The sequence below is a fragment of the Pelodiscus sinensis genome, chromosome 10, assembly GCF_049634645.1.
Source record: "Pelodiscus sinensis isolate JC-2024 chromosome 10, ASM4963464v1, whole genome shotgun sequence".
Classification (NCBI taxonomy): Eukaryota; Metazoa; Chordata; order Testudines; family Trionychidae; genus Pelodiscus; species Pelodiscus sinensis.
Genome location: NC_134720.1, coordinates 20169134 through 20182605, shown reverse-complemented (window position 1 = coordinate 20182605; position 13472 = coordinate 20169134). Strand labels below are relative to the sequence as shown.

Below are 13472 nucleotides of genomic sequence, written 5' to 3'. Positions count from 1 at the left end.
TTGTAATTTCTACTTTGCCTGTTTTGAGGTTTCTTGATATTATAGTGCGCTGTCTGGAAGAGAGATGAATTGCTAAGTTAAGTAACTGAGAAGTCAAGGACATTCAATCCACTAATTTAAAATAAAGAAAAAATAATTCCATACTCAGACAACCACTGGTTGGAAGGATGTTATAGAACTCTGTGAGGGGGCTTCTGCCCTGCACTGGCCCTTTAACGGTAAAACCCAGCCCTTGGGAGAGAGCCGAGATCAAAGCCCACAGCTGAGGCAGATACTACCAATTAGGGCCCACTTAGGGGCTGTACAAATAAGGGCTCCAAGAAGCGGGAAGTGAGACAGACACTTGCTCTGGCTGTGGAGCAGGAGGGACCTGGCCGCAGGGCCGGCTTTAGGCTGATTTGGCCGATTCCCCGGAATGGGGCCCCGTGCCTAAGGAGGCCCCACTCCCGGGTGCGCAGCGCATGCACACTGCCCCCCTTCCCCCCCCAGGCGTGCAGCGCATGCGCAGGGCCCCACCCCCGGAATTGGGCCCTGAACTTGTTAAAGCCAGAGGCTTCCTGAGACTGGGCAGTGCTGGGGAAAGGCAGGTAGAGGGCCTGAAGCAAAGCCTGAGAGTTCTATGGCTGCAGCCATGATAGTAAAAGGCAGCAGGTTCACATCGCCTTGCCACTGAGTGGTCATTGCAGACTGCAGTTTACTCCTGTGGCAGGGACTAGATGAAGACTGGAAGTGGGTCACTGAGGCAAGGTGGATGCCATAGTCCGGGAGCAACGCGGGTCTGGAACTGGAACTGGAACATGGAGTGATGACATGGAGAGACACCAGCCAGAGGGAAGGGCCCTGGTGAGAAGCTAATTCCCAGTGCTACCGGCAGGAGACACAGTGACAGTGAGTCTGCCCCGTGACAGATGGGGTGGGCAAGAGGTGGCTAGTGGGCCGGATTCGGCCCTCCAAGGCACTGGATCCAGGTCATGGCCGCCTCGCCAGCACCCTTACTACACAGAAGAAGCAGCAGGCTTCTAATTGCTATGCAGTCTGGGCTTGGAGGCAATAGCTTTGTTCACTGTCTCTGCCCCCTAGCAAAATCCTTCAGCTCCCATTGGCTAGTTTCCGGCCAATAGTAGCTGAGAAATTTAGCTGAAAGCTCACTCTCCACTCCCTCATTGTGCTGGAGCAGAGCCATGCGGAGCAGCCAGTGCAGCAGACAGGCAGGGAGACTGTCTCAGATTCCTGCAGAGCTGCCGGCTGGGAGCTGCCTAGGTAAGCGCATCCCAGACACAGCCTGTCTCTGGCACCCCACCTCCTCTCCCCCCCCCCCCCCCCAACTACCTGTCCTCAGCTACCACCCAAATCCTCTGGATCCCATCTTCCTACCTCCTCCAGGTCATAACTATCTCCCAGACTCTGCATTCTTTCCTATATCCCTCCTCCAGGCCAGAATCCTCTCCTGCACCCATACCCTTCCCTAACCCTGCACCCCATTTCCCTGCCCCACGTCACCACCCAAACTCTCTGCACCCCGTTTCCCCTCTTCTTCAGGTCACAACTCCCTCCCACTCTCTCTGACACTCCTCCCCAGGCCAGAGTCCTCTCTTACACCCATAACCCATCCTGAATCCTGCACTCCAAACCACTGCCCCGATCATAACTCCCTCCTTCACCCAGACTTGCTCTCAGACCCCACATTTCCTCCTGCACCCCAGTCCGCTACCCCAAGCACCCTTTTTCACCCCACTCACCAGCCCAGCCCCATGTCCCTTCCACAGAAGTGTGGCCCTTGACCACTTACCAAAATTTTGGAGTAGCCCCCCCATTAAAAATTATTGCCCACCCCTGTTATAGGACCTCCTGCTAACCCATTAAAGCTCATAAAATTGGCATAGTAGATCTCAAAATAGGCCTGATGAGATTTTAATAAATTATTTTGCTAAGAAGCTTACTTTTTATATGAGGCACTGACCAATAGTTTGATAGAAGAAAAACATGATTTGTTTTTGTGCATTTCTGCGTCACTAGAATAGTGAGATTACATAGTTCTCATTGCTACATGCAACTAATCTCCTTCATATAGGTTGAACCTCTCTATTCCAGAACTCTCTCAGAAACATCTGTCATCCAGAATGATTTTAGTTACCTGGATGTCCATTTTTCGTGGGTGTGGCCAAGGTTCCTGCAGTCCCATAAAGTTTTACAGCTACCAGTCCTAGCTCTCAGGGTTCTGTGTTATTTAGCTCTGATTTACCCCTAAATGTCCTCCACAAGCAAAGTAAGCAGTTAAAGTGTTGGTAATGCTGCTAGACAATATTGACCTCCCATGTTCCAGAAAACTCTCTCAGAACCCGCCAGGTCCCTAGGGTTCCAGACTAGAGAGGTTCAACCTGTACTACATTGGAATTGCAGTAGCATTAACAAATATCCAGGGTTTATATATGTGTACAGATTACATACAAGGTGTTTCATGTGCCTGTGTGGGCAGCACTGGGTTGTAATTAATTTTTTCCTTGTACTGTGAGGGAGATAAATGTTTTGTGATTGCTTATCATTTGGAAATGAAAGCAAGTTACTTATGAGGAAGCAGAATTTGTCACTTTGAGCACTTTGAGAAACTTGCTGTCTCGTCTTAAGGGGATATTTAAGAGAAGGCCCATAACTTGATATGTTCTTATTGTTTATAGTTTGTGCTGGATGCGAGAAGTGTCATGCTTAGCTAACCTTTAAGCCTTTTTAAAAAAATTTTGTTTATGGAATAGTATGTGAGGCTCACAGAGTGTGAAATGTACTCCTGAGAGAATTCTGCACCACTGCACAATGAAGAATTTGTGTAGAATTAATGACTTGTGTGGAATTTCATTTTTTTTCTGCAGAACTGGCCTGGCAGAGTGCAGCTCCCAAGCTTGTAGTGCACCTCTGCGGGGTGTGTGGGTGAGCTGCAGTTCCCAAGTTTGCCAGCCCCACTTGGTCACATGGTGTGACCAAGCCACCTGTCTGCATGACAGGTACTGGAGTCAAGCAAGAAGCATCTTATGGGGAGAGGTAGGAGCAACAGATGGGAGCAGCAGGGAGGGGCTTCCGTTTTGCAGGAGGAGTGACTGAAGGTAAAGAAAGGTTTGCTGGCCCGACTTAAACTGTTCTGGGGGTGCTCAAACCTTTAAATGGCACCTCCCACGATCAGTAGATATGAGTCATCTCTGCCAGGTACGACTAATGAGACTGTGTGGAGTAGAGCCTGCAGCAGGGGTTTGGGGGCAGTGGGGATCCCCCTCTCCAATCCTCAAATATCCCTTCCCAATAGAAATATCCATCCAGTATCTCTCAGCTGTACATTTCCTCCATCCTTCATGCCTCTCCCTTCTCTTCCTCCTGGCAGGAACTTCTATATAGGAACTTAAATTATGGCAATCCTAAGCTGGGGGTGGGGGGCAGAGTAAAAAATGAGAATCGGTTAAAAGGCTAGAGGAGCAGTTTTCCCCCAAGGTGTGCGCAGCTGAAACGCATGACACATCCAGACTGAGGTACCAAACAAGAGCATAACAGAGAAATAGGAAATGGGTTGTCATAGGAGTTTCTTTAACTCTCTGCTCTTGGGGAAATCGTTTGTTGTCTGTATTGTTACTGACATACTTGCTGACAGGTATTTTGAAATAAATTACCAAAATAGGTGAAACTGGGCTAATCATATTTTATTTGTCAAAATAACAATATAAAGAATTTTGTAAAATTTTAAAATATTTTTTGCAGAATTGTATTATTTGGTGCAGGATTCCCCCAGTAGTAGAAACATTATTGCTCTATATAATATTAAGAAATAAAAAGGAGCTGAGATTAATAGAATAGTCTGATTCATCATTGAAGTTAATTTGAAATGCAGTGCATGACAAAACACTACAAATTAGTTTTCAAGTACAATGTACTAAACCAGTAAATGGATCTAAAGAAAATACATTTTCTCCTTTGTGATCATCTGAAATTATTTTATGGTCTCTGTTTTAGGCATGTCAATAACAAAGCAAACATTTTGAATGTGTCTAGAAAGATTAAATTAAACCAGGATAGTATTACATACTGATTGATTTATCAAAGATGGTCTTTAAAAAGTAAATGATGTCTTAAAATTATGAGGGGATGAATGGATGGACTGGTCTCAATCTCTGATGGAAGGGAGGTCATATTGCTCCTTTGAGACTCAAATCAGAGCTATTCCAGGCACATGGAACATGAAGCATTATTTATAAAGACTTCTTGACAGAGCTTTGTTCGTTTTCCCAAATTTTGAGGGTTTTTTTTTTTTTAAATCTTCAGTACCCTAAAATGAGAAGCAATTAGGAGGTACCTTTAAACTGCATTGATTCCTGACACTGGACACAAATTGAATTTTAAAAAATTAACTGAGAAACTATAAAACACAACTGGATGAAGGCTTTGCTCCAGACTGCTAATTTTTACTCTCAGGAATTTCATATGTAAGAAAAATTTTGTTTGATAATGATCTAGGAGCAAATCACAGAGAACTACTGCTTTTATTTTAATTTGACAGGAAGGAGGGGAGCAAATGCCTGTCTGTTCATCATCAGTCACACCAGAGTTAATGATTCTAGCTAACTGTAGATTTAAAAATACTTTGAGCAATGTTGTCTTGCAAAACAAAGCCATGTTCTGAAGTTCAACTTTTTCTTCTGTGATTCAAATGGTATATTTTTATGTGTAGTACAGTCCTCTGTTGCATGCTGTGTATGCAGAGCTTGCATTGATTAACTCTGTGGTGCACATTGTAATGGAGAGTCAGGGGGTCTCATCCTTCCATCTAATGTATTACTGACTCATATGTGAGATATAAGTCTCAGAGGGTTAGCTGTGTAAGTCTGTAATTTTGAAAACTAGTAGTCCTGTATCATGAGCTTTTGTGGGAAAAACCCACTTCTTCAGTTGAGATGATCTTCAGTGGAGAAAAAAATTGATAAGCGCTAGCACTGCAAACACTCAGTCCTGGCCAGTGCCAGGTTCCAGGAACTACCCTCACTGCAGCTCTGTAGGTGGGCAGGCAGCCTGGCTCAGTCCTGGCTCACGTCGGGTCTGGGAGCTACCCCTCTTGTGGCTCTGCATTGAAAGTATTTTAGGAACTGGGCAGGCAAGCAGCTCCTGGGACCCAGTGTGAGCTGGGACTGAGCTTGGCTTCCTCCTGGCCAGCCCTCTAAAAAATTTACTAGCAGGGGAGAGGGGGAAAGAATGGGTGCAGTCGATAGTATTATCCAATAAGCTTTTTGCTTATCAGTTAATTGTTTAATCAACTACACTATTCCATCCCTAATGCGCACACACACACACATGTAAATTGAGCCCTGTGATAAGTGAATTTGTCATGAATTTTGACTACCTCATCTGATCTCTGCCCCACTCCATCTCCACCAAAACCTACTTTAACATTCCAAATGTCTCACCAACTTCAGTTACTTTATGAAATATTAAATTGGAATGTAGAAATGGCCATATATCCTGAAAATGTGACATTCTTAAAGTACAGTTTCTCATGATGCTAGAGCTTTGTCCTAATGGAAAAGTGATGGAGTTCTCAAGGGGATCCAGTACTTGTATCTATCCATGTAAAATGCTGAGATAATGCATTTGAAATTCTTGATTTCTTTTTATATTGAAAAGTTATTTATATAGAGGGTTTTTGCTGCTTTAAGCATCTGGATGCATCTACTCCATCTCCATAACTAGCAATTTTAAAATACAGATTTGGATTTTTTTCCCACAATGTTAAAGTAGGGTAACATTTGCACAAGTATAGCTAGTTCGTGTTTCTTTGTTCAATAGAATGAGCAAGCAAACATGTTAATAGCCATTTAACTGTATAGCACATCATACCTGACATTAAGATGCTGAATGTAAGCACACTCATTAAATTAAGACTTCATGGTCATTATTTATTTATATAATTTGATATCCTTTCTGATGATCACATCTACGCTTCTTTACTGGTTACTAAGCTACTATATACAGGTTGGACCACCCTGGTCTGGCACCCTCAGGTCCTGACCAGTACTGAATGAGGGGATTTGCTGGACCAGGGGGAAATCCTCTGCCAACAGCCCCAAAACCCATGCCCGATGAGCGTTGCCTGCTCTTCTGTCCTGTGCCTGGCCCTGTTGCCCCCGGACTCCAGTCTTAGCCCCTGTTGCCAGAGCTCCCTGGCTACCAGGACAGGTGTGGCACCTGAGTTCCCTGCTGTGCCGTCCACTTCCCCTGCCACAGGGCTCCCAGTCAAATTGCCAGCCCCCACTGCCGCACTCCCAGCTCTGCCAACAGACCTCCCTGTCACTGGTCTCTGTGGTCTAGGAACATTTGTGGTCCTGCTAGTACATGGATGTTGCTGGACCAGAGACTCCTGGTTAAGGGAGGTACAACTTGCACTATTAATGTTATTGAAGTGTCAGATATTTTGGATTTTATTTTATTTGTTATTCCTGTTTTCTTTTTAGAACCCTAATGCTTGTTGTTTATTAGGCTATGATTTATATAACAAAACAGGATATTTTTAGTATTCAGTTTACTTGTATCTCTCCCATGGGGCTGACAAATTGCAAATGTATTGAAATCTAATCTAGGAAAATTCCAAGCTGGAGTATTTTCTTATTTTGTAGTGCATGTTGGGAATATATATGTAATGATATAAGCAAACCATGACTAGTGACAGTGTATTGTATTAAGAAAAAGGTACATGAGGTAGTTGTATTTTACTGGGCCACTTCTATTGACGAAGGAGACAATTTTAGAAGCTTACTTAGAGCCCCCTTTCAGGTCTTTTGTGGCAGCTAAGTGTCAGTTCATCTTTAGAGTTCTCTTTCTTAATTTAGTCCATTTTCTAAGCTATTTCATCAAATTCAATAGGATTTGAAATTCTGATTTCAAAAAGTATAAACATTCTTGTTTTCAGTTCTTAAAATTGTCTTTTAAAATTAAATAATTCTTAGAGAGAATCTTCAGACTGGAATAGTTGTTCAAAAAGCTGTCCTTTCTAAACAACTTTGAAGGGATATTCCTGCTCTTCTGGTGACAAGCTTCTTAAAGTTGCCAATTAATTCCCCAGTTAATATAAATATCAGTATTCTTATATTAGTAATCAGCTTAGCAAGGTCATTATATCCCATTTTGGTACATAAAGCATTTTTCCATTAACATCGCAACGACATTAGGAAATTATATTAGAAGATCTGCGATTAGGTGGAATCAGATATCCAAGCTGAAGTGTGTGATTAAATGAAGATACACTGAGGTTCCTTTTCCAGGGTATCTCCTTACACAGGCATAATGTACACAATAAGTGCTTTAAATAATACAGAAATTTGATTAGAACTAACCTTCATGGTGGGTTAGTGAGCTAACTGAACAGATCTGCTTTGAGTGGGCTGAGATGCTTATTTATTTCCCGCAATTCCTAGAAAAACAGTTTATTTCTGTTACTGTCACTCTGCTGTTGCTTCTCACATGAATGATATTGGAGTCTCAGTGCTAGAAAAAGTACACAGGTATGAAATTCTTTACTGTAAAATCATCCTGGTCTATTCTAAAGGGAATGCTGAGGAGTAAAATGTAATGTTACTGTCAAATCATTGGAGGTTGGGATATGATTTATCTTGGATCTGTGGTAAGAAAGAAAAGAAAGGCACAAATGATCATAAATAAAAGGAATAATAGGTTGCTGCCTTCCCACTTCTGAAAAGTAAAATAAGTTGAACAAAAATCCAACACAATTTTGCAACCGTATTAGAATTACTATAAATAAGTGATAAATTTAAAAAACAACAAATGGTCTGGTAGCACTTTATAGAATAACAAAACATGTAGATGGTATCATGAGCTTTCGTGGGCACAGCCCACTTCTTCAGATGATCGGAGTTTTGAGTTTAGGATGTGCAGACCCAAAATAAATAGTGGAGAATGGAGGGGGAGGGGAGAAGGAAACAAGGAGCAGCGGGTATGAAAATATCAAAGGGAAAAACAAGTAGTGAACAGGAAGAGTTTTCTGTAGAAAAACAAGTAATAGGATAGTAAAAAAGGGCATAAACCCCCTGGAGAGTGAGTTTGATGTAACTTTATAGAAATCTTTCCATGCTTTCTAACAGCTGCGAACCCCACCTAAATTAGTTTAAAGCATGCAGAGTTTCATTGCTTCAGTTTACCGTAGAAGTCAAAATGTAACCCCATATGGCAGTTAGAGAAACAATCATTTGTGGGTTTCCTGCTGACTGCCAGCCAGGATTTTCCAGCCTTCATGCAGGATGCAATAAAAAAATGCTTACTATGTGTATAATACATTCCATATTTCAAAATAGTTTACAAAAATTTGGTAATTAATAACATCGGTGTCACTGTACTTCAAAAACTTTCTAGAAAGCAGTCTCCATTGGGGTCACATTTTCCCTCATGTGAATGAAGTTTCAGTACTCAAAGGGCACATTCATGGCCTTTGCCAGGTTGAGATCACATATTGGGAGAAACTCATGGATCACTGAAGGGAAGCGACTGTCTAGGAAGGAGCATGGCGGAAAGGGATCTAGGGGTCATAGTGGACCACAAGTTGAATATGAGTCAACAGTGTGATGCTGTTGCAAAAAAAGCAAATATGATTCTAGGTTGTATCAACAGGTGTGTTGTAAGCAAAACTCGTGAAGTCATTCTGCCGCTCTACTCTGCACTAGTTAGGCCTCAGCTGGAGTACTGTGTCCAGTTCTGGGTGCCACATTTCAAGAAAGATGTGGAGAAATTGGAAAGGGTACAGAGAAGAGCGACAAGAATGATTAAAGGTTTAGAGAACATGACCTATGAAGCCAGGCTTCATGAACTGGGCTTGTTTAGTTTGGAAAAAAGAAGATTAAGGGGGGACATGATAGCGGTTTTCAAATATCTAAAAGGGTGTCACAAGGAGGAAGGAGAAAATTTGTTCCTCTTGGTTACTGAGGACAGGACAAGGAGTAATGGGCTTAAAGTGCAGCAGGGGAGGTTTAGATTGGACATTAGGAAAAAATTCCTAACTGTCAGGGTGGTCAAATATTGGAATAAATTGCCAAGGGAGGTGGTGGAATCTCCCTCTCTGGAGATACTTAAGAACAGGTTAGATAGACATCTGTCAGGGATGGTGTAGACGGAGCTTGGTCCTGCCTTGAGGGCGGGGGGCTGGACTCGATGACCTCTCGAGGTCCCTTCCAGTCCTATTATTCTATGATTCTATGAATTGACCAGAACACAGTGGCATTGTCAACTGGATGAGATGCTGAGGTGGCAGAAAGATGCACATTGGCTGTTGACAAAGCTGGAAAGACTTTATGTACTGCAAACAGTCCAAAATAGATTATATAGAAACAGAACACAGAGCCAGATTGCTTTCTACTACCCTTAGGGAAAACATCTCCCAATTCTGAGGATAATATTTCAGACTTCCAAATCTATAAGATTTTTTGGACTTCTGCAGAACGGTCTAGGGAGGAGTTAGTCAGCATCCCATAGTCCAGGCTCCAAGGGGAAATAGAACCCAATTGGTTCTGCATTGGGAAATAGAATCAAAATCATTTTATTTCATCAGGAGGCCTGACAATATTGATAAAGAATAGGAGTGTTCCCATGAGAGATTCAGCACAGTAGAGCACCAATATAATGGCAAGCCCACACCAGAGCAACCATTATGACCAAAGATTTGCCTTCTCACAACTTTGATGACCACTGGAATCAGTGCAAAAACATGCAGTCTCTTGTTAACAAGAATGTGTTTGTGATTGAATTTATCAATCCTTTGTCTGACACAACACCAGAGGCATTTTGCATTGTTGTTTATTTCAAAGAGTTGATTTCATATACTTTTGCTCCACTTCTTCAATAGCAGAAATTATAAGTTCTGTTCTTGTCCATGACATTCGTATCAGAGCATGAAGAGAAATAGGGACATTTTTGGAACCACATGGTGAAAACTCATATCTCCTATCGATGTATATGTCCCCTAAGTCTGTGCACTGCTGCTCCTTTTATTTCCTGAGCCGAGCTAAGTTTAGAGAGTTGGGATCCTTTGATTGCTGTGCTGTTTCTTTCCCCTGTGGATGGGAGTAGAAATGATACTTCCAGAAAGGATAAACCTGACCAGGGTCTTGATAAAGATCTACAAGAAGCTCAGCAATGGCAGAGTCTCCCACTAAAATTTGGGTCTTCCTTGGAACTCCAACATTGAAGGAGTTTGTCATGCTGTTGGGAGTGGCTCACAACCAAGAGAGCCAACCTAAGGGCAGGCTGTCAAAAAGCAGGACAGATGCCTCAAACTGGTTGTATGCACTATAAATAGATTTCACCAAACTAATTACAATTGTGAATTCCCCAAATACTACAGTAGTATTATAATGGAGTCACAAATAGGTATGTTAAATTTAGATTATTTGGGTAATCGAATAGTCAATGCAGTTTGCATCGATTATTCAATTAGTTGATAAGGGTGCCTCTGACTTTGAAGTGTAGCAACAACCCTAGGGCCGTTGCTACGCTTCAAAGGTGAAAGCACTGCAGGGAGCATGGGGCCAGAGGGGGACCCAAGCAGTCCCCCACTGGCCCTGTGCTCCCCATGGCATTCCAAAGAGGCAACGCCGGATAGGCTGACACCGGGCTCTATGTGGCACTGCCACTATGAAATGCCATGGGGAGCCTGGTGTCAGCGGTGGGGGTCAACTAGTTGGTCACATCCCTAGTCACAGATAGTCCCTTTGGACACTCCAGTCTATTTTGCACTCAGGCAAGCTGGCCTATATGAGAAATGGTTACTTGCACCAAAGATCACCTAATATTTAAGAAACCAGTCACTTTCTCTAGACCAATTTGTACCTTAAATATCACACCATAGGCTTGTAGCTTGTATGCAGTCCTGTAATTAACTACGTGTGTATTAAGTAGGAAACAGAAGTAAGAGTTATTTACAGCTTAAAGCAAGTAAGCATATCTATACAAAGGAATTTCAGTCTGTGATTCAAACTGACAGTTGTAGTAATCTGTTTATCATCCTGTGCCATAAGCTTTGTTGGTTTCCCGAGAGATTTTCCAAAACATTTTGCAATGTATGGTTATCATGAAGAAACGATGACTAAAATTGAATTTAGAGAAACAGATGTGCAGACTGTGGTGGAATCAGGAAAACCAAATACTGGTTTTATTTACCCATATGTAAATAAAATCCTTAGATGGAATTAGAATTACTATGTATTCATAATTTTATACATTGTTGCAAGACTGCAAAAAAGTTATACTGAGATACATTTGCTCAGACACATTGGCACAAGTGTAAGTACAGTACTAATTTTGACAAGATACTAACATGCTGTGGGATTTAGCTTTTTAGTTAGATGGTCTAATACCAGATGTTCTGATTTTAGTAATTTTTTTCAAAAGAGAACATGATATATTTATGGTAGGGAAGTAATTTTGGAAATAAAAATAATAATTGTAATAATTATGCAATAATTGTAGTAGAATTTTGCTGTTTTCTTGATTTTCTTCTATATTTAACAGGATGCAAGAGAGCAGAAGCCTAGAATTCTTTTTTTAATCTCCTCTAACACCCTTCCCCACCCTTCCATGTAATACTTTCTTATTTCCTGATTTAATTAAACTAGTTTTTTTTAAACATGCATGTTGGACTTTTATAGTAAAGAAGATACCTGTAATTTTTTCTGAAACTAAATTTACATTAAAATTTAAAAATTAAATCTTTTCATTCACGATTATTGGCAGTCTTTCTTTCTCTTTGTTGGAGCAGAGCCCTTACTTCTCATGCTGCTACACTATTTGTGCTAGAAATTTCTGTTTATCTTTGTTTCATAAAGATACCGATGGTTTCCTTGGTATGGCCTTTGGAATGTGGCAGATTATACCAATGGCAGATATTTTTAGAAAACATCCCCAAGAGAGGATACTGTCAAGTCTTTCTATGAGGATTACTATGATGAGTTATACAAACTATATACTTGCCTGGAAAAGTTAATGAACTGCAGTGGGCTGGGTCATCCCTGTCCTGTAAGATCGGCAGTAGACCTTGGGTTTATAGGGTAAGGTTAAAAGGGGAGATTCCTGCTTAGTTGGCTGCTAGGTGGGAGAAGATGTCCTCCTGCTCTCCCTGAGAGGAAACTAGCTCTGATCAGAAGTAACTAGAGAATTTCCTGACGTCTCCTGAGGTAGAGGTAGGACTGATGGGGGGCTGCTGTTTCGATTGGCTACCATGCTATGCTTATTGTTGCTGAGTAAGACTGATGTGGGTGGTGACCCACTTAAAAGGGTGAGGCAGCTGTACACCGTCCTTTTGTCGTTTCCACTCAGCTGGAGATCCAGAGCGGCTTGTCGCGAGCCCAGGACCCACCCCGTCATACTTGCAAATAACCTAATTTGAACACTGCTGATGCTTCTGTTTCATTCACTACTCCTTTGTAAGCCTGTCATCAATGAACCTGTGTTAATTGACCTGGGAATAATGGACCTGGGAATAATCCCTGTTTTTGAATCCTCTGAAATGATATAATTTACACAAAGGATTAATTTTGACCCATAAATATATTTTTGGATACTAAATATTGGACAAATAAATCATGTTTATGGCATTTCTAAACTGCAGAAATAAATCTTTTGTATGAAATAATTGACCCATATGTTTTTTTTCCTCAGTTTGTTTCAGATCCTTGTGCCAGCAACCCTTGTCGTCATGGTAACTGCAGCAATAACGGTGATGGCTACCTCTGTGTTTGTAATGAAGGCTATGAAGGTACAAATTGTGAACGCTCATTTCACAGCCATCCAGTCTCTGAATGGGCTGAGTCACTGCCACCAAGACAGATCAGGCCAGTATCAACAACCTTGGAACCTGACATTGTTTTACCTCGTTCAAGAGCAACTGTGACATTACCTACTTGGCAGCCAAAAGCAGGACAAAAAGTTGTTGATTTAAAATGGGATGAAATAGAGGTGAGACCACTTTGTTTAAAGTCATACTTGAAAGGCTTCTCAGTGTCACTTTATTATTTTTGTTGTTGTATTTAGTTACCATTTGTCTATGGGCCATAGGTATATGTGTAGGAAGACTGAAGATATAATCCCTGACCTGAGTTGTTAATCCATAAAATCAGCAAGTAAAACACTTGGAAATGTTTTTAGGCTTAATCTTGGCTCTTTTGAAAATAGATGCATGCTTTCTTAGGTAAAATATATTGGGAATATTTCATATATATGGTACAATATCATTTAGTTCTGTCATTTTATTAATACACCAGAAATTCTGAACTTCAAATCAGTTTAAGAAAAGCAAAAGGGTGAGGCATTTACTTTTTAGCATGATTTTCTTCGATGTTGACAGTAGTAGTAATCTTTTTCATTTATATAGCAAAGGATCCCACATTGCTTTGATATATAGTCCCATATCACTACTGCAGTGAAGCCATCTCTGAGGTAGAAGATTG

General features: G+C 41.4%; 1 protein-coding gene across 2 annotated transcripts in view; it reads left to right on the top strand.

Moving 5' to 3' along the window:
- The window catches only part of DNER (delta/notch like EGF repeat containing), a 297002-nt gene that overhangs the window by 116573 nt on the left and 166957 nt on the right, over positions 1-13472 (top strand). For both annotated transcript variants that reach the window (XM_075937624.1, XM_075937623.1), the window contains exon 2: positions 12685-12981. In XM_075937624.1, the coding sequence (XP_075793739.1) occupies positions 12685-12981 (297 nt within the window). The remainder of the gene's footprint in view (positions 1-12684; positions 12982-13472) is intronic.